The sequence below is a fragment of the Engystomops pustulosus genome, unplaced genomic scaffold, assembly GCF_040894005.1.
Source record: "Engystomops pustulosus unplaced genomic scaffold, aEngPut4.maternal MAT_SCAFFOLD_153, whole genome shotgun sequence".
NCBI classification, from domain to species: domain Eukaryota; kingdom Metazoa; phylum Chordata; class Amphibia; order Anura; family Leptodactylidae; genus Engystomops; species Engystomops pustulosus.
In genome coordinates this window covers 211,433-238,384 of record NW_027285033.1, presented here as the reverse complement: position 1 = coordinate 238,384, position 26,952 = coordinate 211,433, and the positions used below count along the sequence as shown (strand labels likewise).

General features: G+C 52.4%; 1 protein-coding gene across 2 annotated transcripts in view; it reads right to left on the bottom strand.

Moving 5' to 3' along the window:
- TMEM8B (transmembrane protein 8B) overlaps positions 1-26,952 on the bottom strand; it is a 61,711-nt gene that overhangs the window by 22,872 nt on the left and 11,887 nt on the right. Inside the window, exons 2-9 of one of the 2 annotated variants that reach the window (XM_072131834.1) lie at positions 23,390-23,579; positions 22,617-22,824; positions 21,689-21,822; positions 21,348-21,616; positions 20,918-21,264; positions 16,685-16,781; positions 16,442-16,565; positions 1,035-1,177 (exon numbers count right to left, since the gene is read on the bottom strand). In XM_072131834.1, the coding sequence (XP_071987935.1) occupies positions 1,035-1,177; positions 16,442-16,565; positions 16,685-16,781; positions 20,918-21,264; positions 21,348-21,616; positions 21,689-21,822; positions 22,617-22,824; positions 23,390-23,579 (1,512 nt within the window). The remainder of the gene's footprint in view (positions 1-1,034; positions 1,178-16,441; positions 16,566-16,684; positions 16,782-20,917; positions 21,265-21,347; positions 21,617-21,688; positions 21,823-22,616; positions 22,825-23,389; positions 23,580-26,952) is intronic. The other variant, XM_072131835.1, reaches the window with a different exon arrangement.

The window sequence follows — 26,952 nt, the reverse complement described above, 5'->3', positions numbered from 1 at the left end:
CACATCCTAGAGACAGCCAGACTGCCTGCACCCCACATGTCACATCCTAGAGACAGCCAGACTGCCTGCACCCCACATGTCACATCCTAGAGACAGCCAGACTGCCCGCACCCCACATGTCACATCCTAGAGACAGCCAGACTGCCCGCACCCCACATGTCACATCCTAGAGACAGCCAGACTGCCTGCAGCCCACATGTCACATCATAGAGACAGCCAGACTGCCTGCACCCCACATGTCACATCCTAGAGACAGCCAGACTGCCTGCACTCCACATGTCACATCCTAGAGACAGCCAGACTGCCTGCACCACACATGTCACATCCTAGAGACAGCCAGACTGCCTGCACCCCACATGTCACATCCTAGAGACAGCCAGACTGCCTGCACCCCACATGTCACATCCTAGAGACAGCCAGACTGCCCGCACCCCACATGTCACATCCTTGAGACAGCCAGACTGCCCGCACCCCACATGTCACATCCTAGAGACAGCCAGACTGCCCGCACCCCACATGTCACATCCTAGAGACAGCCAGACTGCCCGCACCCCACATGTCACATCCTAGAGACAGCCAGACTGCCTGCAGCCCACATGTCACATCCTAGAGACAGCCAGACTGCCTGCACCCCACATGTCACATCCTAGAGACAGCCAGACTGCCTGCACCCCACATGTCACATCCTAGAGACAGCCAGACTGCCCGCACTCCACATGTCACATCCTAGAGACAGCCAGACTGCCCGCACCCCACATGTCACATCCTAGAGACAGCCAGACTGCCTGCACCCCACATGTCACATCCTAGAGACAGCCAAACTGCCCGCACCCCACATGTCACATCCTAGAGACAGCCAGACTGCCTGCACCCCACATGTCACATCCTAGAGACAGCCAGACTGCCCGCACCCCACATGTCACATCCTAGAGACAGCCAGACTGCCCGCACCCCACATGTCACATGATATATATAATGACACATATATGACAGTACATTGTCTGCTTTGGCAGGTTTCTGCTGTGGGTCCTTACCTGCTCGGCACTCGCATGCGGCGTACAAGTAGTTGTTAGTCCGCAGCAGTTTACATTGGCCAAAGGTGCCGCATTCATTGATGCATGGAGAGAGGAAGGTGCGCAGGTTGAGCTCTGCACTGATGTTACTGCACTGCCGCCATCTACCAGAAGGAGAGAAGAGTTATAAAAGGAGAGGGCAGACGCGTATGTGTATATATGTGTGTATATGAGTATATATTTATGTGTATGTGTATATATGTGTGTGTATGACTATATATATATATGTGTGTATGTGTATATATGTGTGTATGTGTATATATGTGTGTATATGAGTATATATATATATATATATGTGTGTATGTGTATATATGTGTGTATATGAGTATATATATATATGTGTATATATGTGTGTATTTATATATATAGGGGGTACAGAGTATTCAGACCCCTTTCAAATTTTTCACTTTTTGTGTTATGGCAGACAATTGCTAAAATAAAAAAAAATCTTTTGTTAGTGTGCCCTACGTCTCCAGTAATGTGCCCTACGTCTCCAGTAATGTGCCCTGAGCCTCCATTAATGTGCCCTCCGCCTCCAGTAATGTGCCCTACGTCTCCAGTAATGTGCCCTGAGCCTCCATTAATGTGCCCTCCGCCTCCAGTAATGTGCCCTCCGCCTCCAGTAATGTGCCCTACATCTCCAGTAACGCGCCCTCAGCCTCCAGTAACGCGCCCTCCGCCTCCAGTAATGTGCCCTCCGCCTCCAGTAATGTGCCCTCCGCCTCCAGTAACGCGCCCTCCGCCTCGAGTAACGTGCCCTCCGCCTCGAGTAATGTGCCTTCCGCCTCCAGTAATGCGCCCTCCGCCTCGAGTAATGTGCCCTCCGGCTTGAGTAATGCGCCCTCCGCCTCCAGTAATGTGCCCTCCGCCTCCAGTAATGTTCCCTCCGCCTCCAGTAATGTGCCCTCCGCTTCCAGTAATGTGCCCTCCGCCTCCAGTAATGTGCCCTCCGCCTCCAGTAACGCGCACTCCGCCTCGAGTAATGTGCCCTCCGCCTCCAGTAATGTGCTCTCCGCCTCCAGTAATGTGCCCTCCGCTTCCAGTAATGTGCCCTCCGCCTCCAGTAATGTGCCCTCCGCTTCCAGTAATGTGCCCTCCGCCTCCAGTAATGTGCCCTCCGCTTCCAGTAATGTGCCCTCCGCCTCCAGTAATGTGCCCTCCGCTTCCAGTAATGTGCCCTCCGCCTCCAGTAATGTGCCCTCCGCCTCCAGTAATGCGCCCTCCGCTTCCAGTAATGTGCCCTCCGCCTCCAGTAATGTGCCCTCCGCCTCCAGTAATGCGCCCTCCGCCTCCAGTAATGCGCCCTCCACCTCCAGTAACGCGCCCTCCGCCTCGAGTAATGTGCCCTCCGCCTCCAGTAATGCGCCCTCTGCCTCCAGTAATGTGCCCTCCGCCTCCAGTAATGCGCCCTCCGCCTCCAGTAGTGTGCCCTCCGCCTCCAGTAATGTGCCCTCAGCCTTCAGTAATGCGCCCTCCGCCTCCAGTAATGCGCCCTCCGCCTCCAGTAATGTGCCCTCAGCCTTCAGTAATGTGCCCTCCGCCTCAAGTAATGCGCCTTCCGCTTCCAGTAATGTGCCCTCCGCCTCCAGTAATGTGCCCTCCGTCTCCAGTAATGCGCCCTCCGCCTCCAGTAATGTGCCCTCCGCCTCCAGTAATGCGCCTTCTGCTTCCAGTTATATGCCCTCAGCCTTCAGTAATGTGCCCTCCGCCTCCAATAATGCGCCTTCCGTCTCCAGTAATGTGCCTTCCGCTTCCAGTAATGTGCCCTCCGCCTCCAGTAATGCGCCTTACGCTTCCAGTAATGTGCCCTCCGCCTCCAGTAATGCGCTTTCTGCTTCCAGTAATGTGCCCTCCGCCTCCAGTGATGTGCCCTCCACCTCCAGTAATGCGCCCTCCGCCTACAGTAATGCGCCCTCTGCCTCCAGTAATAGCGCCTTCTGTCTACAGAAATGTGCCTTCCGCTTCCAGCAATGTGCCCTCCGCCTCCAGTAATGCGCCCTCCGCCTCCAATAATGCGCCTTCCGTCTCCAGTAATGCGCCTTCCGTCTCCAGTAATGTGCCTTTCGCTTCCAGTAATGTGCCCTCCGCCTCCAGTAATGCGCCCTCCGCCTCCAGTAATGCGCCATCTGCCTCCAGTAATGCGCCTTCTGCTTCCAATAATGCGCCTTCCGTCTCCAGTAATGTGCCTTCCGCTTCCAGTAATGTGCCCTCCGCCTCCAGTAATGCGCCTTACGCTTCCAGTAATGTGCCTTCCGCCTCCAGTAATGCGCCTTCCGCCTCCAGTAATGCGCCTTCCGCTTCCACTAATGTGCCCTTCGCCTCCAGTAATGTGCCCTCCGCCTCCAGTAATGCGCCTAACGCTTTCAGTAATGTGCCTTCCGCTTCCAGTAATGTGCCCTCCGCCTCCAGTAATGTGCCCTCCGCCTCCAGTAATGTGCCCTCCGTCTCCAGTAATGTGCCTTCTGCCTCCAGTAATGCGCCTTTTGCCTCCAGTAATGCGCCTTTCGCCTCCAGTAATGTGCCCTCCGCCTCCAGTAATGCGCCTTCCGCTTCCAGTAATGTGCCCTCAGCCTTCAGTAATGTGCCCTCCGCCTCCGGTAAAGTGCCCTTCGCCTCGAGTAATGTGCCCTCCGCCTCCAGTAATGTGCCCTCCGCCTCCAGTAATGTGCCCTCCGCTTCCAGCAATGTGCCCTCCGCCTCCAGTAATGCGCCCTCCGCCTCCAATAATGCGCCTTCCGTCTCCAGTAATGCGCCTTCCGTCTCCAGTAATGTGCCTTTCGCTTCCAGTAATGTGCCCTCCGCCTCCAGTAATGCGCCCTCCGCCTCCAGTAATGCGCCATCTGCCTCCAGTAATGCGCCTTCTGCTTCCAATAATGCGCCTTCCGTCTCCAGTAATGTGCCTTCCGCTTCCAGTAATGTGCCCTCCGCCTCCAGTAATGCGCCTTACGCTTCCAGTAATGTGCCTTCCGCCTCCAGTAATGCGCCTTCCGCCTCCAGTAATGCGCCTTCCGCTTCCACTAATGTGCCCTTTGCCTCCAGTAATGTGCCCTCCGCCTCCAGTAATGCGCCTAACGCTTTCAGTAATGTGCCTTCCGCTTCCAGTAATGTGCCCTCCGCCTCCAGTAATGTGCCCTCCGCCTCCAGTAATGTGCCCTCCGTCTCCAGTAATGTGCCTTCTGCCTCCAGTAATGCGCCTTTTGCCTCCAGTAATGCGCCTTTCGCCTCCAGTAATGTGCCCTCCGCCTCCAGTAATGCGCCTTCCGCTTCCAGTAATGTGCCCTCAGCCTTCAGTAATGTGCCCTCCGCCTCCAGTAATGTGCCCTTCGCCTCGAGTAATGTGCCCTCCGCCTCCAGTAATGTGCCCTCCGCCTCCAGTAATGCGCCTTCTGCTTCCAGTAATGTGCCCTCCGCCTCCAATAATGCGCCTTCGGTCTCCCGTAATGTGCCTTTCGCTTCCAGTAATGTGCCCTCCGTCTCCAGTAATGTGCCCTCCATCTCCAGTAATGTGCCCTCCACCTCCAGTAATGCGCCCTCCGCCTCCAGTAATGCGCCATCCGCCTCCAGTAATGCGCCTTCTGCTTCCAATAATGCGCCTTCCGTCTCCAGTAATGTGCCTTCCGCTTCCAGTAATGTGCCCTCCGCCTCCAGTAATGCGCCTTACGCTTCCAGTAATGCGCCTTCCGCTTCCACTAATGTGCCCTCCGCCTCCAGTAATGTGCCCTCCGCCTCCAGTAATGCGCCTAACGCTTTCAGTAATGTGCCTTCCGCTTCCAGTAATGTGCCCTCCGCCTCCAGTCTCCAGTAATGTGCCCTCCGCCTCCAGTAATGTGCCTTCTGCCACCAGTAATGCGCCTTTCGCCTCCAGTAATGCGCCTTTCGCCTCCAGTAATGTGCCCTCCGCCTCCAGTAATGCGCCTTCCGCTTCCAGTAATGTGCCCTCAGCCTTCAGTAATGTGCCCTCCGCCTCCAGTAATGCGCCCTCCGCCTCCAGTAATGCGCCTTCTGCTTCCAGTAATGTGCCCTCCGCCTCCAATAATGCGCCTTCGGTCTCCCGTAATGTGCCTTTCGCTTCCAGTAATGTGCCCTCCGCCTCCAGTAATGCGCCCTCCACCTCCAGTAATGTGCCCTCCGCCTCCAGTAATGTGCCCTCCGTCTCCAGTAATGTGCCCTCAGCCTTCAGTAATGTGCCCTCCGCCTCCAATAATGCGCCTTCCGTCTCCAGCAATGTGCCTTCCGCCTCCAGTAATGTGCCCTCCGTCTCCAGTAATGCGCCTTCCGCTTCCAGTAATGTGCCCTCAGCCTCTAGTAATGTGCCCTCCGTCTCCAGTAATGCGCCCTCCGCCTCCAGTAATGCCCATTCCGCTTCCAGTAATGTGCCCTCCGCCTCCAGTAATGCGCCCTCCGCCTCCAGTAATGTGCCCTCCGCCTCCAGTAATGTGCCCTCAGCCTTCAGTAATGTGCCCTCCGTCTCCAGTAATGCGCCCTCCGCCTCCAGTAATGCCCCTTCCGCTTCCAGTAATGTGCCCTCAGCCTCCAGTAATGTGCCCTCCGTCTCCAGTAATGCGCCTTCCGCTTCCAGTAATGTGCCCTCAGCCTCTAGTAATGTGCCCTCCGTCTCCAGTAATGCGCCCTCCGCCTCCAGTAATGCCCCTTCCGCTTTCAGTAATGTGCCCTCAGCCTTCAGTAATGCGCCCTCTGTCTCCAGTAATGTGCCTTCCATCTCCAGTACTGTGCCCTCCGTCTCCAGTAATGCGCCTTCCATCTCCAGTAATACGCCCTCCGCCTCCAGTAATGCACCTTCCGCTTACAGTAAGGTGCCTTCCGCTTCCAGTAATGCGCCCTCCGCCTCCAGTAATGCACCTTCCGCCTCCAGTAATGTGCCCTCCGCCTCCAGTAATGTGCCCTCCGTCTCCAGTAATGCGTCTTACGCTTCCAGTAATGTGCCCTCCGCCTCCAGTAATGTGCCCTCCGTCTCCAGTAATGCGCCTTCCGCTTCCAGTAATGTGCCCTCCGCCTCCAGTAATGCGTCTTACGCTTCCAGTAATGTGCCCTCCGCCTCCAGTAATGTGCCCTCCGTCTCCAGTAATGCGCCTTCCGCTTCCAGTAATGTGCCCTCAGCCTCTAGTAATGTGCCCTCCGTCTCCAGTAATGCGCCCTCCGCCTCCAGTAATGCCCCTTCCGCTTCCAGTAATGTGCCCTCCGCCTCCAGTAATGCGCCCTCCGCCTCCAGTAATGTGCCCTCCGCCTCCAGTAATGTGCCCTCAGCCTTCAGTAATGTGCCCTCCGTCTCCAGTAATGCGCCCTCCGCCTCCAGTAATGCCCCTTCCGCTTCCAGTAATGTGCCCTCAGCCTCCAGTAATGTGCCCTCCGTCTCCAGTAATGCGCCTTCCGCTTCCAGTAATGTGCCCTCAGCCTCTAGTAATGTGCCCTCCGTCTCCAGTAATGCGCCCTCCGCCTCCAGTAATGCCCCTTCCGCTTTCAGTAATGTGCCCTCAGCCTTCAGAAATGCGCCCTCTGTCTCCAGTAATGTGCCTTCCATCTCCAGTACTGTGCCCTCCGTCTCCAGTAATGCGCCTTCCATCTCCAGTAATACGCCCTCCGCCTCCAGTAATGCACCTTCCGCTTCCAGTAAGGTGCCTTCCGCTTCCAGTAATGCGCCCTCCGCCTCCAGTAATGCACCTTCCGCCTCCAGTAATGTGCCCTCCGCCTCCAGTAATGGGCCCTCCGCCTCCAGTAATGTGCCCTCCGTCTCCAGTAATGTGCCCTCCGTCTCCAGTAATGCAGCCTCCGTCTCCAGTAATGCGCCCTCCGCTCAAGTAATGCGCCCTCTGCCTCCAGTAATGCGCCCTCCGCCTCCAGTAATGCGCCCTCTGCCTCCAGTAATGTGCCCTCCGCCTCCAGTAATGTGCCCTCCGCCTCCAGTAATGCGCCTTCCGCCTCCAGTAATGTGCCCTCCGCCTCCAGTAATGCGCCTTCCGCCTCCAGTAATGTGCCCTCCGTCTCCAGTTATGCGCTTTTCGTCTCGAGTAATGCGCCTTCTGCTTCCAGTAATGTGCCCTCGCCTCCAGTAATGTGCCCTCCGTCTCGAGTAATGTGCCCTCCGCATCCAGTAATGTGCCCTCCGTCTCCAGTAATGTGCCCTCCGCCTCCAGTAATGTGCCCTCTGCCTCCAGTAATGTGCCCTCCGCTTCCAGTAATGTGCCCTCCGCTTCCAGTAATGTGCCCTCCGCCTCCAGTAATGCACCTTCCGCTTCCAGTAAGGTGCCTTCCGCTTCCAGTAATGCGCCCTCCGCCTCCAGTAATGTGCCCTCTGCCTCCAGTAATGTGCCCTCCGCTTCCAGTAATGTGCCCTCCGCTTCCAGTAATGTGCCCTCCGCCTCCAGTAATGTGCCCTCCGCCTCCAGTAATGCACCTTCCGCTTCCAGTAAGGTGCCTTCCGCTTCCAGTAATGCGCCCTCCGCCTCCAGTAATGCACCTTCCGCCTCCAGTAATGTGCCCTCCGCCTCCAGTAATGGGCCCTCCGCCTCCAGTAATGTGCCCTCCGTCTCCAGTAATGTGCCCTCCGTCTCCAGTAATGCAGCCTCCGTCTCCAGTAATGCGCCCTCCGCTCAAGTAATGCGCCCTCTGCCTCCAGTAATGTGCCCTCCGCCTCCAGTAATGTGCCCTCTGCCTCCAGTAATGTGCCCTCCGCCTCCAGTAATGTGCCCTCCGCCTCCAGTAATGCGCCTTCCGCCTCCAGTAATGTGCCCTCCGCCTCCAGTAATGCGCCTTCCGCCTCCAGTAATGTGCCCTCCGTCTCCAGTAATGCGCTTTTCGTCTCGAGTAATGCGCCTTCTGCTTCCAGTAATGTGCCCTCCGCCTCCAGTAATGTGCCCTCCGTCTCCAGTAATGTGCCCTCCGCATCCAGTAATGTGCCCTCCGTCTCCAGTAATGTGCCCTCCGCCTCCAGTAATGTGCCCTCTGCCTCCAGTAATGTGCCCTCCGCTTCCAGTAATGTGCCCTCCGCTTCCAGTAATGTGCCCTCCGCCTCCAGTAATGTGCCTTCCGTCTCCAGTAATGTGCCCTCCGCCTCCAGTAATGTGCCCTCCGCCTTCAGTAATGTGCCTTCCGTCTCCAGTAATGTGCCCTCCGCCTCCAGTAATGTGCCTTCCGTCTCCAGTAATGTGCCCTCCGCCTCCAGTAATGTGCCCTCCGCCTTCAGTAATGTGCCTTCCGTCTCCAGTAATGTGCCCTCCGCCTCCAGTAATGCCCTCCGCCTCCAGTAATGTGCCTTCCGTCTCCAGTAATGCGCCATCCGCCTCCAGTAATGCGCCTTCTGCTTCCAGTAATGTGCCCTCCGCCTCCAGCAATGTGCCCTCCGTCTCCAATAATGTGCCCTCCGCCTCCAGTAATGTGCCCTCCGTCTCCAATAATGTGCCCTCCGCCTCCAGTAATGTGCCCTCCGTCTCCAGTAATGCAGCCTCCGCCTCCAGTAATGTGCCCTCCGTCTCCAATAATGTGCCCTCCGCCTCCAGTAATGTGTCCTCCGTCTCCAGTAATGTGCCCTCCGCCTCCAGTAATGTGTCCTCCGTCTCCAGTAATGTGCCCTCCGCCTCCAATAATGTGCCCTCCGCCTCCAGTAATGTGCCCTCCGCCTCCAGTAATGTGCCCTCCGTCTCCAATAATGTGCCCTCCGCCTCCAGTAATGTGTCCTCCGTCTCCAGTAATGTGCCCTCCGCCTCCAGTAATGTGCCCTCCGCCTCCAGTAATGTGCCCTCCGCCTCCAGTAATGTGCCCTCCGCCTCCAGCAATGTGCCCTACGTCTCCAGTAATGTGCCTTCCGCCTCCAGTAATGCGCCCTCAGCACATCTAAAGTGCTAATGAATCCGGTAACAAAATCCTTAAAAATTATTTCTTATACTCAACAAGGTTAAAAATAATCAGCTCTAAAATAAACTAAAATCACGTCAGAGATTTTTCCCACTGACCCAATGTTTTGCCTTTTGGCTTCATCCATAGGAGCTCCCAAAGATTTGCATGTTTGGCCAGTTTCTCTTCTTTTCTGAATTGTTCCTCGGACTTTGTTGTTCATCTTTTGGAGCACATGTGCTCTTCAATATTTGGGCTGTACCTCCCACTAATAAATGAACACAGACGGTAACAAGAGCTCTCATCATGCACACAGCTTCAGTAAGGCCCCTTCCACACTAGCGTTGCATTTCACGTCAGGGTGCAATGCGTGAAAAACTGATGTTTTTGGCTGCGTTTTTGTTCCATTTTTCCTTGGAGTCATTAGCGTTTTTGCGTTTTTCACACGCGTGTTGTTCGCGTTTTCGGTGCGTTTTTCACGCGCGTTTTTTAAGTCAATTGGACTTATTCAAAGGGACCATGGTTCGGGAATAAAATGTTTTATTTAATTGAAAAAGAATGTCTTCTGATAAGTTAGCAGATGTATGCAAACATCTACAATCTATTCTTCACTGTTCCGCGCGTATATTATCTCCCGACAAGTTAGCAGATGTGAAGAACAGTGAAGAATAGAATAAAAACAGTGAACACAGGATCATTTAAGTGGAAAACACAGTAAAGAACACAGTGAAGAATAGATTACAGATGTTCGGCATCTGCAATGTGTTCTTTACACACATATATATTGTTCTTCACATGCTATTTTGTTCGCACCCTTCCACGCGTATCTCCCGACAAGTAATCAGATGTGCCGAACATCTGTAATCTATTCTTCACTGTGTTCTTTACTGTGTTTTTCACTTAAATGATCCTGTGGTCACTGTTTTTATTCTATTCTTCACTGTTCTTCACTGTGTTTTTTTAATTAAATGCTCGACCTTGAGCAGAGAATTATTCATGTCACCTAGCAACCCATCCATTTAAAACGCATTGCACTCGCCTTGCACTTGCAATGCTTGCGAGTGCAATGCATTTATGATGCGTCTCCATAGACTTGAATGGGGCGGGAAAAACGCGCGTGAAACGCAAAAGTAGAACATGCTGCGATTTTGACGCGCGTCAAAACAAACGCAAGCACGCGTGTGAAAAACAACGCAAATGAGGAAAGGCCCATTGGAAACAATGGGACAAAGTGCAATGCAAGTTCTGCGCGTCAAAAGCACGCGCAGGACTTGCGCGTGAAAAACGCTAGTGTGGAAGGGGCCTAACATCTCTCTGATCCTGCCATGTTGTCCAGATGGGCCAAGCCAACTCATCTAACTACTGAGCTGAACACAAAGTGCCTGTATGGGCTAAACAAATCCACCATATCCCCCAACCCTCCAGTCCAATCACCTTACAGTCATATCTCAAATATCCCATAAATCAGCTTACAGTCATATCTGAACCCACAGCATATCAATTATAGATCTCTGTCCAATGACTGGTATTTAATCTTTCCTGCTGTAAATATTCATATGTCTTTTATGTAGATATAACAAAGATAATTCATGACCTTATATTTCTTATTGAACTTTAACCAATGTTTTTATGTATTCTGTTATGTTTTTAAAGTGTGTGATCCATCACCAATCACCATCTATATGTACATATAGGTGAGAGCTGGTGATGGATCATGTACCATGGACTCTGTACATATAGATGGAGGCTGGTGATGGATCATGTACCATGGACTCTGTACATATAGATGGAGGCTGGTGATGGATCATGTACCATGGACTCTGTACATATAGATGGAGGCTGGTGATGGATCATGTACCATGGACTCTGTATATATATAGATGGCAGCTGGTGATGGATCATGTACCATGGACTCTGTACATATAGATGGCGGCTGGTGATGGATCATGTACCATGGACTCTGTACATATAGATGGAGGCTGGTGATGGATCATGTACCATGGACTCTGTACATATAAATGGCGGCTGGTGATGGGTCATGTACCATGGACTCTGTATATATATAGATGGCTGCTGGTGATGGATCATGTACCATGGACTCTGTATATATATAGATGGCGGCTGGTGATGGATCATGCACCATGGACTCTGTACATATAGATGGCGGCTGGTGATGGATCATACACCATGTACTCTGTACATATAAATGGTGCCTGGTGATGGATCATGTACCATGTACTCTGTACATATAGGTGAGAGCCAGTGATGGATCATGTACCATGGACTCTGTACATATAGATGGCAGCTGGTGATGGATCATGTACCATGGACTCTGTACATATAGATGACGGCTGGTGATGGATCATGTACCATGGACTCTGTACATATAGGTGAGAGCCGGTGATGGATCATGTACCATGGACTCTGTATATATAGATGGCAGCTGGTGATGGATCATGTACCATGGACTCTGTACATATAGATGGCAGCTGGTGATGGATCATGTACCATGGACTCTGTACATATAGATGGCGGCTGGTGATGGATCATGTACCATGGACTCTGTATATATATAGATGGCTGCTGGTGATGGATCATGTACCATGGACTCTGTATATATATATGGCGGCCGGTGATGGATCATGTACCATGGACTCTGTACATATAGATGGCAGCTGTTGATGGATCATGTACCATGGACTCTGTACATGTAGATGGCAGCTGGTGATGGATCATGTACCATGGACTCTGTACATATAGATGGCGGCTGGTAATGGATCATGTACCATGGACTCTGTACATATAGATGGCAGCTGGTGATGGATCATGTGCCATGGACTCTGTACATATAGATGGCGGCTGGTGATGGATCATGTACCATGGACTCTGTACATATATATGGCGGCCGGTGATGAATCATGTACCATGGACTCTGTACATATAGATGGCGGCTGGTGATGGGTCATGTACCATGGACTCTGTATATATATAGATGGCTGCTAGTGATGGATCATGTACCATGGACTCTGTACATATTATGGCAGCCGGTGATGGATCATGTACCATGGACTCTGTACATATAGATGGTGGCTGGTGATGGATCAAGTACCATGGACTCTGTATATATATAGATGGCTGCTGGTGATGGATCATGTACCATCGACTCTGTATATATAGATGGCGGCTGGTGATGGATCATGTACCATGGACTCTGTACATATAGATGGTGGCTGGTGATGGATCATGTACCATGGACTCTGTACATATAAATGGCGGCTGGTGATGGATCATGTACCATGGACTCTGTACATATAGATGGCGGCTGGTGAGGGATCATGTACCATGGACTCTGTATATATATAGATGGCTGCTGGTGATGGATCATGTACCATGGACTCTGTACATATAGATGGCGGCTGGTGAGGGATCATGTACCATGGACTCTGTATATATATAGATGTCTGCTGGTGATGGATCATGTACCATGGACTCTGTACATATAGATGGCGGCTGGTGATGGATCATGTACCATGGACTCTGTACATATAGATGGAGGCTGGTGATGGATCATGTACCATGGACTCTGTACATATAGATGGCGGCTGGTGATGGATCATGTACCATGGACTCTGTATATATATATGGCGGCCGGTGATGGATCATGTACCATGGACTCTGTACATATAGATGGCAGCTGGTGATGGATCATGTACCATGGACTCTGTACATATAGATGGAGGCTGGTGATGGATCATGTACCATGGACTCTGTACATATAGATGGCGGCTGGTGATGGATCATGTACCATGGACTCTGTACATATAGATGGCGGCTGGTGATGGATCATGGACTCTGTACATATAGATGGCGGCTGGTGATGGATCATACACCATGGACTCTGTACATATGGATGGCGGCTGGTGATGGATCATGCACCATGGACTCTGTACATATAGATGGCGGCTGGTGATGGATCATGGACTCTGTACATATAGATGGCGGCTGGTGATGGATCATGTACCATGGACTCTGTACATACACCGTAGATGGTGGCTGGTGATGGATCATGCACCATGGACTCTGTACATATAGATGGCGGCTGGTGATGGATCATGTACCATGGGCATTGTACATATAGATGGTGGCTGGTGATGGATCATGTAACATGGTCTCTGTACATATTGATGGCGGCTGGAGATGGATCATGTACCATGGACTCTGTACATATAGATGGAGGCTGGTGATGGATCATGTACCATGGGCTCTGTACATATAGATGGCAGCTGGTGATGGGTCATGTACCATAGACTCTGTAGATATAGATAGTGGCCGGTGATGGATCATGCACCATGGACTCTGTACATATAGATGGCAGCTGGTGATGGATCATGTACTATGGACTCTGTACATATAGATGGCGGCTGGTGATGCATCATGTACCATGGACATTGTACATGTAGGTGACAGCTTGTGTTGGATCATGTACCGTGGACTCTGTACATATAGATGGCGGCTGGTGATGGGTCACGTACCATGGACATTGTACATATAGATGGTGGCTAGTGATGGATCATGTACCATGGACTCTGTACATATAGATGGCGGCTGGTGATGGATCATACACCATGTACTCTGTACATATAGATGGCGGCTGGTGATGGATCATGTACCATGGACATTGTACATATAGATGGCGGCTGGTGTTGGATCATGTACCGTGGACTCTGTACATATAGATGGCGGCTGGTGATGGGTCACGTACCATGGACATTGTACATATAGATGGCGGCTGGTGATGGATCATGTACCATAGACTCTGTAGGTATAGATGGTGGCCGGTGATGGATCATGTACCATGGACTCTCTCTCTCTATATATATATATATATATATAGATGGCCGCTGGTGATGGATCATGTACCATGGACTCTGTACATATAGATGGCGGCCGGTGATGGATCATGCACCATGGACTCTGTACATAGAGATGGCGGCTGGTGATGGATCATGTACCATGGGCATTGTACATATAGATGGCGGCCAGTGATGGATCATGTATTATGGACATTGTACATATAGATGGAGGCTGGTGATGGATCATGTACCATAGGCATTGTACATATAGATGGCTGCCGGTGATGGATCATGTACCATGGTCCTATTTACATACAGATGGCGGCCCGTGATCGAACATGTACCATGGGCTCTGTACATATAGATGGCGGCTGGTGATGGATCATGTACCATGGACTCTGTACATATAGATGGAGGCTGGTGAGGGATCATGTACCATGGACTCTGTATATATATAGATGTCTGCTGGTGATGGATCATTTACCATGGACTCTGTACATATAGATGGCGGCTGGTGATGGATCATGTACCATGGACTCCCCTCCTCATAGACTGTAAGCTCCAGTAACCATTGTACAAGCACTGTCACCTCCCCTGTCCCCTCCTCCTCCCAGATTGTAAGCTCCTGTGACCATTATACTATCACTGTCACCTCCTGTGTCCTTCTCCTGCTCATAGATTTTAAGCTATTGTGACCATTGTACAAGCACTGTCACCTCCTGTGTCCCCTCCTCCTCATAGATTGTAAGCTCTTGTGACCATTGTACAAGCACCGTCACCTCCTGTGTCCTCCTCCTCTCATAGATTGTAAGCTCTTGTGACCATTGTACAAGCACTGTCACCTCCTGTGTCCTCCTCCTCATAGATCGTAAGCTCCTGTGACCATTGTACAAGCACTGTCACCTCCTGTGTCCCCTCCTCCTCCCAGATTGTAAATTCCTATGACCATTATACAAGCACTGTCACCTCCTGTGTCCCCTCCTCCTCCTAGATTGTAAGCTCTTGGGACCATTGTACAAGCAGTGTCATCTCCTGTCCTCCTCCTCCTCATAGATTGTAAGCTCTTGTGACAATCGTACAAGCACTGTCACCTCCTGTGTCCTCCTCCTCCTCATAGATTGTAAGCTCCTGTGGCCACTGTACAGGCACTGTCACCTCCTGTGTCCTCCTCCTCATAGATTGTAAGCTCCTGTGACCATTGTACAAGCACTGTCACCTCCTGTGTCCTCCTCCTCATAGATTGTAAGCTCTTGTGACCATTGTACAAGCACCGTCACCTCCTGTGTCCTCCTCCTCATAGATTGTAAGCTCATGTGACCATTGTACAAGCACTGTCACCTACTGTGTCCTCCTCCTCCTCATAGATTGTAAGCTCCTGTGACCATTGTACAAGCACTGTCACCTCCTCCTCATAGATTGTAAGCTCTTGTGACCATTGTACAAGCACTGTCACCTCCCGTGTCCCCTCCTCCTCATAGATTGTAAGCTCCCGTGGCCACTGTACAAGCACTGTCACTTCCTGTGTCCCCCTCCTCATAGATTGTAAGCTCTTGTGACCATTGTACAAGCAGTCACCTCCTGTGTCCTCCTCCTCATAGATTGTAAGCTACTGTGACCATTGTACAAGCACTGTCACCTCCTGTGTCCCCTCTTCATAGATTGTAAGCTCCTGTGACCATTGTACAAGAACTGTCACCTCCTGTGTCCTCCTCCTCATAGATTGTAAGCTCTTGTGACCATTGTACAAGCACTGTCACCTCCTGTCCTTCTCCTCATAGATTGTAAGCTCTTGTGAGCATTGTACAAGCGCTGTCACCTCCTGTCCCCTCCTCCTCATAGATTGTAAGCTCTTGTGACCACTGTACAAGCACTGTCACCTCCCGTGTCCCCTCCTCCTCATAAATTGTAAGCTCCCGTGGCCACTGTACAAGCACTGTCACTTCCTGTGTCCCCCTCCTCATAAATTGTAAGCTCCCGTGGCCACTGTACAAGCACTGTCACCTCCTCTGTCCCCTCCTCCTCATAGATTGTAAGCTACTGTGACCATTGTACAAGCACTGTCACCTCCTGTGTCCCCTCCTCCTCATAGATTCTGAGCTCCTGTGACCATTGTACAAGCACTGTCACCTCCTGTGTCCTCCTCCTCTCATAGATTGTAAGCTCCTGTGACCATTGTACAAGCACTGTCCCCTCCTCCTCATAGATTGTAAGCTCCTGTGACCATTGTACAAGCACTGTCACCTCCTGTGTCCTCCTCCTCATAGATTGTAAGCTCCTGTGACCATTGTACAAGCACTGTCACCTCCTGTGTCCTCCTCCTCATAGATTGTAAGCTCCTGTGACCATTGTACAAGCACTGTCACCTCCTGTGTCCTCCTCCTCATAGATTGTAAGCTCCTGTGACCATTGTACAAGCACTGTCACCTCCTGTGTCCTCCTCCTCATAGATTGTAAGCTCCTGTGACCATTGTACAAGCACTGTCACCTCCTGTGTCCTCCTCCTCATAGATTGTAAGCTCCTGTGACCATTGTACAAGCACTGTCACCTCCTGTGTCCTCCTCCTCATAGATTGTAAGCTCTTGTGACCATTGTATAAGCACTGTCTCCTCCTGTGTATTAAGGTTTGTGTGTATATGTATGAATGCTATAATGTGTACTATACTCACCCGTGCTCAGAGCTGCAGAGGGAGCGCAGGTTTAGGTACCAGGTACCAGTTTGGGGATACGGTATTCGAAGGCGACTGATGCCATGTGTTATATTGACCGATAAAGGAAAGCCAGAGTGCGAATCTGAAGAGAAAGGTGTAACATCACAAGTGGCAACAGTCCAGCGCTCCGGTACACACAGTACATGAGGTCAGGGACCCCCGGGGAGGCTTGAATGAGGGGGTGGGCTGGTGAGGACTGACCTGTTTGGCAGCTGATGGACAAGTTATCACCAGAGATCAGTGGGACTCCATGGTTAAGACAGCCGAAAACTGTCAGATTCTCCCCCTGAGCAGAGGACTTAGAGACAAAAATGTGAGATAACCACCAAATCCGGCATTACAAGCCCTTACCCCATCCGAAGGCTGTACCTTCACCCACCTACCCCAGGCACTCTTATTACTCCCCTGGTTGTACCTCTAATCACTCACACCAGACCATAATATCATGGCCACCCTCTTCTATCATGATCACACCTGCACTCAGCTTACTCCCCATAGTAGTACCTCCATCCACCCAGTCACCCCAATATCATGGCCACCCTCTTCTATCATGATCACACCTGCACTCAGCTTCCTCCCCATAGTAGTACCTCCATCCACCCCAATATCATGGCCACCCTCTTCTATCATGATCACACCTGCACTCAGCTTCCTCCCTATAGTAGTACCTCCATCCACCCAGTCACCCCAATATCATGGCCACCCTCTTCTATCATGATCACACCTGCACTCAGCTTCCTCCCCATAGTAGTACCTCCATCCACCCAGTCACCCCAATATCATGGCCACCCTCTTCTATCATGATCACACCTGCACTCAGCTTCCTCCCTATAGTAGTACCTCCATCCACCCAGTCACCCCAATATCATGGCCACCCTCTTCTATCATGATCACACCTGCACTCAGCTTACTCCCCATAGTAGTACCTCCATCCACCCAGTCACCCCAATATCATGGCCACCCTCTTCTATTATGATCACACCTGCACTCAGCTTACTCCCCATAGTAGTACCTCCATCCACCCAGTCACCCCAATATCATGGCCACCCTCTTCTATCATGTTCACACCTGCACTCAGCTTACTCCCCATAGTAGTACCTCCATCCACCCAGTCACCCCAATATCACGGCCACCCTCTTCTATCATGATCACACCTGCACTCAGCTTCCTCCCTATAGTAGTACCTCCATCCACCCAGTCACCCCAATATCATGGCCACCCTCTTCTATCATGATCACACATGCACTCAGCTTCCTCCCCATAGTAGTACCTCCATCCACCCAGTCACCCCAATATCATTGCCACCCTCTTCTATCATGATCACACCTGCACTCAGCTTCCTCCCTATAGTAGTACCTCCATCCACCCCAATATCATGGCCACCCTCTTCTATCATGATCACACATGCACTCAGCTTCCTCCCCATAGTAGTACCTCCATCCACCCAGTCACCCCAATATTATGGCCACCCTCTTCTATCATGATCACACCTGCACTCAGCTTCCTCCCCATAGTAGTACCTCCATCCACCCAGTCACCCCAATATCATGGCCACCCTCTTCTATCATGATCACACCTGCACTCAGCTTACTCCCCATAGTAGTACCTCCATCCACCCAGTCACCCCAATAGCATGGCCACCCTCTTCTATTATGATCACACCTGCACTCAGCTTACTCCCCATAGTAGTACCTCCATCCACCCAGTCACCCCAATATCATGGCCACCCTCTTCTATCATGTTCACACCTGCACTCAGCTTACTCCCCATAGTAGTACCTCCATCCACCCAGTCACCCCAATATCATGGCCACCCTCTTCTATCATGATCACACCTGCACTCAGCTTACTCCCCATAGTAGTACCTCCATCCACCCCAATATCATGGCCACCCTCTTCTATCATGATCACACCTGCACTCAGCTTACTCCCCATAGTAGTACCTCCATCCACCCAGTCACCCCAATATCATGGCCACCCTCTTCTACCATGATCACACCTGCACTCAGCTTACTCCCCATAGTAGTACCTCCATCCACCCAGTCACCCCAATATCATGGCCACCCTCTTCTATCATGATCACACCTGCACTCAGCTTCCTCCCTATAGTAGTACCTCCATCCACCCCAATATCATGGCCACCCTCTTCTATCATGATCACACCTGCACTCAGCTTACTCCCCATAGTAGTACCTCCATCCACCCAGTCACCCCAATAGCATGGCCACCCTCTTCTATCATGATCACACCTGCACTCAGCTTACTCCCCATAGTAGTACCTCCATCCACCCAGTCACCCCAATATCATGGCCACCCTCTTCTATCATGTTCACACCTGCACTCAGCTTACTCCCCATAGTAGTACCTCCATCCACCCAGTCACCCCAATATCATGGCCACCCTCTTCTATCATGTTCACACCTGCACTCAGCTTCCTCCCCATAGTAGTACCTCCATCCACCCAGTCACCCCAATATCATGGCCACCCTCTTCTATCATGTTCACACCTGCACTCAGCTTACTCCCCATAGTAGTACCTCCATCCACCCAGTCACCCCAATATCATGGCCACCCTCTTCTATCATGATCACACATGCACTCAGCTTCCTCCCCATAGTAGTACCTCCATCCACCCAGTCACCCCAATATCATGGCCACCCTCTTCTATCATGATCACACATGCACTCAGCTTCCTCCCCATAGTAGTACCTCCATCCACCCAGTCACCCCAATATCATGGCCACCATCTTCTATCATGTTCACACCTGCACTCAGCTTACTCCCCATAGTAGTACCTCCATCCACCCAGTCACCCCAATATCATGGCCACCCTCTTCTATCATGATCACACATGCACTCAGCTTCCTCCCCATAGTAGTACCTCCATCCACCCAGTCACCCCAATATCATGGCCACCCTCTTCTATCATGATCACACCTGCACTCAGCTTCCTCCCTATAGTAGTACCTCCATCCACCCCAATATCATGGCCACCCTCTTCTATCATGATCACACCTGCACTCAGCTTCCTCCCCATAGTAGTACCTCCATCCACCCAGTCACCCCAATATCATGGCCACCCTCTTCTATCATGATTGCCCCTGCACTCAGCTTCCTCCCCACAGTAGTACCTCCAGTCACCCCAATATCATGGCCACCCTCTTCTATCATGATCACACCTGCACTCAGCTTCCTCCCCATAGTAGTACCTCCATCCACCCAGTCACCCCAATATCATGGCCACCGTCTTCTATCATGCTCACACCTGCACTCAGCTTACTCCCCATAGTAGTACCTCCATCCACCCAGTCACCCCAATATCATGGCCACCCTCTTCTAGCATGTTCACACCTGTACTCAGCTTACTCCCCATAGTAGTACCTCCATCCACCCAGTCACCCCAATATCATGGCCACCCTCTTCTATCATGATCACACCTGCACTCAGCTTACTCCCCATAGTAGTACCTCCATCCACCCAATATCATAGCCACCCTCTTCTATCATGTTCACACCTGCACTCCGCTTACTCCCCATAGTAGTACCTCCATCCACCCAGTCACCCCAATATCATGGCCATCCTCTTCTATCATGCTCACACCTGCACTCAGCTTACTCCCCATAGTAGTACCTCCATCCACCCAGTCACCCCAATATCATGGCCACCCTCTTCTATCATGTTCACACCTGCACTCAGCTTACTCCCCATAGTAGTACCTCCATCCACCCAGTCACCCCAATATCATGGCCACCCTCTTCTATCATGATCACACCTGCACTCAGCTTACTCCCCATAGTAGTACCTCCATCCACCTAGTCACCCCAATATCATGGCCACCCTCTTCTATCATGATCACACCTGCACTCAGCTTACTCTCCATAGTAGTACCTCCATCCACCCAGTCACCCCAATATCATGGCCACCCTCTTCTATCATGATCACACCTGCACTCAGCTTACTCCCCATAGTAGTACCTCCATCCACCCAGTCACCCCAATATCATGGCCACCCTCTTCTATCATGATCACACATGCACTCAGCTTACTCCTCATAGTAGTACCTCCATCCACCCCAATATCATGGCCACCCTCTTCTATCATGATCACACCTGCACTCAGCTTACTCCCCATAGTAGTACCTCCATCCACCCCAATATCATGGCCACCCTCTTCTATCATGATCACACCTGCACTCAGCTTACTCCCCATAGTAGTACCTCCATCCACCCCAATATCATGGCCACCCTCTTCTATCATGATCACACCTGCACTCAGCTTACTCCCCATAGTAGTACCTCCATCCACCCCAATATCATGGCCACACTTACATGCACTCCCCTTCAATGGGAATATCACCACAATCACATGGCTCTATTCAGCTACTACACCCCCAATGACCAGCTCCCCTTGCATGAACTCATTCAGTCTTTACTCACTGTGTTCAGTCGAATCTCAAGGTTTAACACCCCTCCACTGTCCAGCACCGGCAACAAATTGATGCTGAACAGCGCCGATCGATCTGGCGGAACCACCACATTAGGCCCAAAGAATATGTAGAAGTGAACAGAGAAGGTGTCCAGCTCATTCCGTAAGGTCGGACGTATCGGCCAACAGGAGGGCTGGAGGATGGTGGGGTCAACCCAGGACATATTAGCGGCTGAGAGAGGAAAGCCGGGGGCAGGTAGACCTTCTAAAGAGGATAACCCCCCTCCAAATGACTGAGGCATATTAAGAGAAGAGCTGGGGCCTGAAGAGGAGCGGGATAACCCTGGACGGGAACAGTCTTTAAAAGACAAAAAAAAATTCCAGTTAAATTCCATAAAGATTCTGTGCTCCATGAACCCCCCCGATGGGGCAGGCACCCACCTTGTAGCTGTGTGTTCAGCTGGAAGTAGATGGCAGCAGAGATGCTGGTCCTCTCCACCAGCACGTAGTACCAGTGCTGCCACAAGGGCATGGCCACCAGCAGCTGGCACACCGCAGGCGCCGAGCAGTCCTGGCTGGAAGAGTTGTGTAGCGGAGGAGCCTTGGCGCGGAGTCTTATGAGAAGCGGACAACTCTCAACAGATCGCTGACCAATACGACAGCCAAGAAGTCTGACTCGCAGCCCTGAGGTGTACTGAGGAACGAAGACCCTGCAACGAGAGCCACACGTGGAGCACGACCATGACCACGGAGGAGCTTCTCTCTAGAGATACAACACTTACTTGTACAGAGCTGAACGGTTGTGAGCTGGCAGCAGCTGCTCTGTGGTGTATTCCGGGTACAAGGCGGGCACAGCCACCGCCCGCTGCACAATCAGCTGTGGCTGGAAGAGGTACTGGCACTCATCATGAAGCCCCTAAGAGAGAGAGACCGGAGAAGACTCAGCAGAAAGTGGTCTGTGCCAAAGCCTACACAGAAGAGGAGCAGCCATCACAGGCCATCGCTGTGTGACCCCCCGATCTAGGGGTGTATAGGGGTCACTGGAAGAGAGGAGCAGATATAGATATATGGGGGGGGGGGTATTAACAGAACTAGATGTTTGGGGGGAGTAGTAGTAGATGTAGATATGTTGGGGGAGTAGTAGTAGATGTAGATATGTTGGGGGAGTAGTAGTAGATGTAGATATGTTGGGGGGAGTAGTAGTAGATGTAGATATGTTGGGGGGAGTAGTAGCAGATGTAGATATGTTGGGGGAGTAGTAGTAGATGTAGATATGTTGGGGGAGTAGTAGTAGATGTAGATATGTTGGGGGAGTAGTAGTAGATGTAGATATGTTGGGGGGAGTAGTAGTAGATGTAGATATGTTGGGGGAGTAGTAGTAGATGTAGATATGTTGGGGGGAGTAGTAGCAGATGTAGATATGTTGGGGGAGTAGTAGTAGATGTAGATATGTTGGGGGGAGTAGTAGTAGATGTAGATATGTTGGGGGGAGTAGTAGTAGATGTAGATATGTTGGGGGTAGTAGTAGTAGATGTAGATATGTTGGGGGAGTAGTAGTAGATGTAGATATGTTGGGGGGAGTAGTGGCAGATGTAGATATGTTGGGGGGAGTAGTAGCAGATGTAGATATGTTGGGGGGAGTAGTAGTAGATGTAGATATGTTGGGGGGAGTAGTGATATGATCATTCTATGTTTTGGGGCTCCTGGTACCTTGATTGTGATCTTCCCCTCGTCCTTCGGCAGGTGCGCAGCCAGGAACCAGTCCCCCGGGAGCGGACTAGTGATGTTAAATACCCCGGTGGTCCGGTTGGGAAGACTCCAGGTTAGAGTAAGTGTAAAGGACCCTGGCACAGCGGTGTCCCGGGGAAAGTGGGCATTTAAAGGGTTAATGACAGGCGGCGCTCCGGGCCGGAAGTAACTGCAGAGAAGAAATGAAACAGAAATCATCCAGCCCGTCCCCAATATACAATCAGCCCCCCAAAGATGGAAGCCCAGTCCTGCTACCTGGAGAACGCGTCAGGGTTAAGGGTCAGGATTAGGGGTTAGGAATAAGGGTCAGAATTAGGGGTTAGGAATAAGGGTCAGAATTAGGGGTTAGGAATAAGGGTCAGGATTAGGGGTTAGGAATAAGGGTCAGGATTAGGGGTTAGGAACAAGGGTCAGGATTAGGGGTTAGGAATAAGGGTCAGGATTAGGGGTTAGGAATAAGGGTCAGGATTAGGGGTTAGGAATAAGGGTCAGGATTAGGGGTTAGGAATAAGGGTCAGGATTAGGGGTTAGGAATAAGGGTCAGGATTAGGGGTTAGGAACAAGGGTCAGGATTAGGGGTTAGGAACAAGGGTCAGGATTAGGGGTTAGGAATAAGGGTCAGGATTAGGGGTTAGGAATAAGGGTCAGGATTAGGGGTTAGGAATAAGGGTTAGGGTTAAGTCTAATTCTAGCCGTCATTTCCCCTTCCCTGTGATCAGGGCGGCAGCACTCACACGGTGACGCTCCGGTCCGGACAGTGGTCACCAAACGTTCCCCCCCGCTCCTTGAAGGTGATGAGATTCCAGACAGCGATGACCGTGTCCTCCGGGATGTGAAAGTGGAACAGTTCAACGTTACCCACAGAACGAAATGGGTTCAACTTTCTGGGAGTTCGAGTAAAGTAATCCGTGACAAAGAGAGCGTCTAGGAGGAGAAGAGAGGAAGAGAGCGTCTAGGAGGAGAAGAGAGGAAGAGAGCGTCTAGGAGGAGAAGAGAGGAAGAGAGCGTCTCCGGGGAGAAGAGAGGAAGAGAGCGTCTCCGGGGAGAAGAGAGGAAGAGAGCGTCTCCGGGGAGAAGAGAGGAAGAGAGCGTCTCCGGGGAGAAGAGAGGAAGAGAGCGTCTCCGGGGAGAAGAGAGGAAGAGAGCGTCTCCGGGGAGAAGAGAGGAAGAGAGCGTCTCCGGGGAGAAGAGAGGAAGAGAGCGTCTCCGGGGAGAAGAGAGGAAGAGAGCGTCTCCGGGGAGAAGAGAGGAAGAGAGCGTCTCCGGGGAGAAGAGAGGAAGAGAGCGTCTCCGGGGAGAAGAGAGGAAGAGAGCGTCTCCGGGGAGAAGAGAGGAAGAGAGCGTCTCCGGGGAGAAGAGAGGAAGAGAGCGTCTCCGGGGAGAAGAGAGGAAGAGAGCGTCTCCGGGGAGAAGAGAGGAAGAGAGCGTCTCCGGGGAGAAGAGAGGAAGAGAGCGTCTCCGGGGAGAAGAGAGGAAGAGAGCGTCTCCGGGGAGAAGAGAGGAAGAGAGCGTCTCCGGGGAGAAGAGAGGAAGAGAGCGTCTCCGGGGAGAAGAGAGGAAGAGAGCGTCTCCGGGGAGAAGAGAGGAAGAGAGCGTCTCCGGGGAGAAGAGAGGAAGAGAGCGTCTCCGGGGAGAAGAGAGCGTCTCCGGGGAGAAGAGAGGGTCTCCGGGGAGAAGAGAGGGTCTCCGGGGAGAAGAGAGGGTCTCCGGGGAGAAGAGAGGGTCTCCGGGGAGAAGAGAGGGTCTCCGGGGAGAAGAGAGGGTCTCCGGGGAGAAGAGAGGGTCTCCGGGGAGAAGAGAGGGTCTCCGGGGAGAAGAGAGGGTCTCCGGGGAGAAGAGAGGGTCTCCGGGGAGAAGAGAGGGTCTCCGGGGAGAAGAGAGGGTCTCCGGGGAGAAGAGAGGGTCTCCGGGGAGAAGAGAGGGTCTCCGGGGAGAAGAGAGCGTCTCCGGGGAGAAGAGAGGAAGAGAGCGTCTCCGGGGAGAAGAGAGGAAGAGAGCGTCTCCGGGGAGAAGAGAGGAAGAGAGCGTCTCCGGGGAGAAGAGAGGAAGAGAGCGTCTCCGGGGAGAAGAGAGGAAGAGAGCGTCTCCGGGGAGAAGAGAGGAAGAGAGCGTCTCCGGGGAGAAGAGAGGAAGAGAGCGTCTCCGGGGAGAAGAGAGGAAGAGAGCGTCTCCGGGGAGAAGAGAGGAAGAGAGCGTCTCCGGGGAGAAGAGAGGAAGAGAGCGTCTCCGGGGAGAAGAGAGGAAGAGAGCGTCTCCGGGGAGAAGAGAGGAAGAGAGCGTCTCCGGGGAGAAGAGAGGAAGAGAGCGTCTCCGGGGAGAAGAGAGGAAGAGAGCGTCTCCGGGGAGAAGAGAGGAAGAGAGCGTCTCCGGGGAGAAGAGAGGAAGAGAGCGTCTCCGGGGAGAAGAGAGGAAGAGAGCGTCTCCGGGGAGAAGAGAGGAAGAGAGCGCCTCCGGGGAGAAGAGAGGAAGAGAGCGCCTCCGGGGAGAAGAGAGGAAGAGAGCGCCTCCGGGGAGAAGAGAGGAAGAGAGCGCCTCCGGGGAGAAGAGAGGAAGAGAGCGCCTCCGGGGAGAAGAGAGGAAGAGAGCGCCTCCGGGGAGAAGAGAGGAAGAGAGCGCCTCCGGGGAGAAGAGAGGAAGAGAGCGCCTCCGGGGAGAAGAGAGGAAGAGAGCGCCTCCGGGGAGAAGAGAGGAAGAGAGCGTCTCCGGGGAGAAGAGAGGAAGAGAGCGTCTCCGGGGAGTAGAGAGGAAGAGAGCGTCTCCGGGGAGAAGAGAGGAAGAGAGCGTCTCCGGGGAGAAGAGAGGAAGAGAGCGTCTCCGGGGACTGTATAGTATGGGGGTCTCCCTCCTCCCAGTGATGATGATGATGGGGGGGACTGTATAGTATAGGGGGTCTCCCTCCTCCCACTGATGATGATGGGGGGACTGTATAGTATGGGGGTCTCCCTCCTCCCAGTGATGATGATGATGGGGGGGACTGTATAGTATGGGGGTCTCCCTCCTCCCAGTGATGATGATGGGGAGGGGGACAGTATAGTATGGGTCCCGCCCCTCTCCCAGTGATGATGATGGGGGGACTGTAGAGTATGGGGGGTCTCCCTCCTCCCAGTGATGATGATGGTGGGACTGTAGAGTATGGGGGGTCTCCTTCTTCCAAGTGATGATGATGATGGGGGGACTGTATAGTATGGGGGGTCTCCCTCCTCCAAGTGATGATAAGGGGACTGTATAGTATGGGGGTCTCCCTCCTCCCAGTGATGATGATGGGGGGACTGTATAGTATGGGGGTCTCCCTCCTCCCAGTGATGATGATGATGGGGGGGGACTGTATAGCATGGGGGTCTCCCTCCTCCCAGTGATGATGATGATGGGGGGACTGTATAGTATGGGGGTATCCCTCCTCCCAGTGATGATGATGGGGAGGGGGGACAGTATAGTATGGGTCCCCCCCCTCTCCCAGTGATGATGATGGGGGGACTGTAGAGTATGGGGGGGTCTCCCTCCTCCCAGTGATGATGATGGGGGGGGACTGTATGGTATGGGGGTCTCCCTCCTCCCAGTGATGATGATGATGGGGGGGACTGTATAGTATAGAGGTCCCCCTCCTCCCAGTGATGATGATGTTGGGGGGACTGTATAGTATGAGGGTCTCCCTCCTCCCACCGATGATGATGGGGGGACTGTATAGTATGGGGATCTCCCTCCTCCCAGTGATGATGATGATGGGGGGGACTGTATAGTATGGGGGTCTCCCTCCTCCCAGTGATGATGATGGGGAGGGGGGACAGTATAGTATGGGTCCCCCCCCCTCTCCCAGTGATGATGATGGGGGGACTGTAGAGTATGGGGGGTCTCCCTCCTCCCAGTGATGATGATGGGGGGACTGTATAGTATGGGGGTCCCCCTCCTCCCAGTGATGATGATGATGGGGGGACTGTATAGTATAGAGGTCCCCCTCCTCCCAGTGATGATGATGGGGGGACTGTATAGTATGGGGGGTCTCCCTCCTCCCAGTGATGATGATGATGATGGGGGGACTGTATAGTATGGGGGGTCTCCCTCCTCCAAGTGATGATGATGGGGGGACTGTATAGTATGGGGGTCTCCCTCCTCCCAGTGATGATGATGATGGGGGGGACTGTATAGTATAGAGGTCCCCCTCCTCCCAGTGATGATGATGTTGGGGGGACTGTATAGTATGGAGGGTCTCCCTCCTCCCACTGATAATGATGGGGGGACTGTATAGTATAGGGGGTCTCCCTCCTCCCACCGATGATGATGGGGGGACTGTGTAGTATGG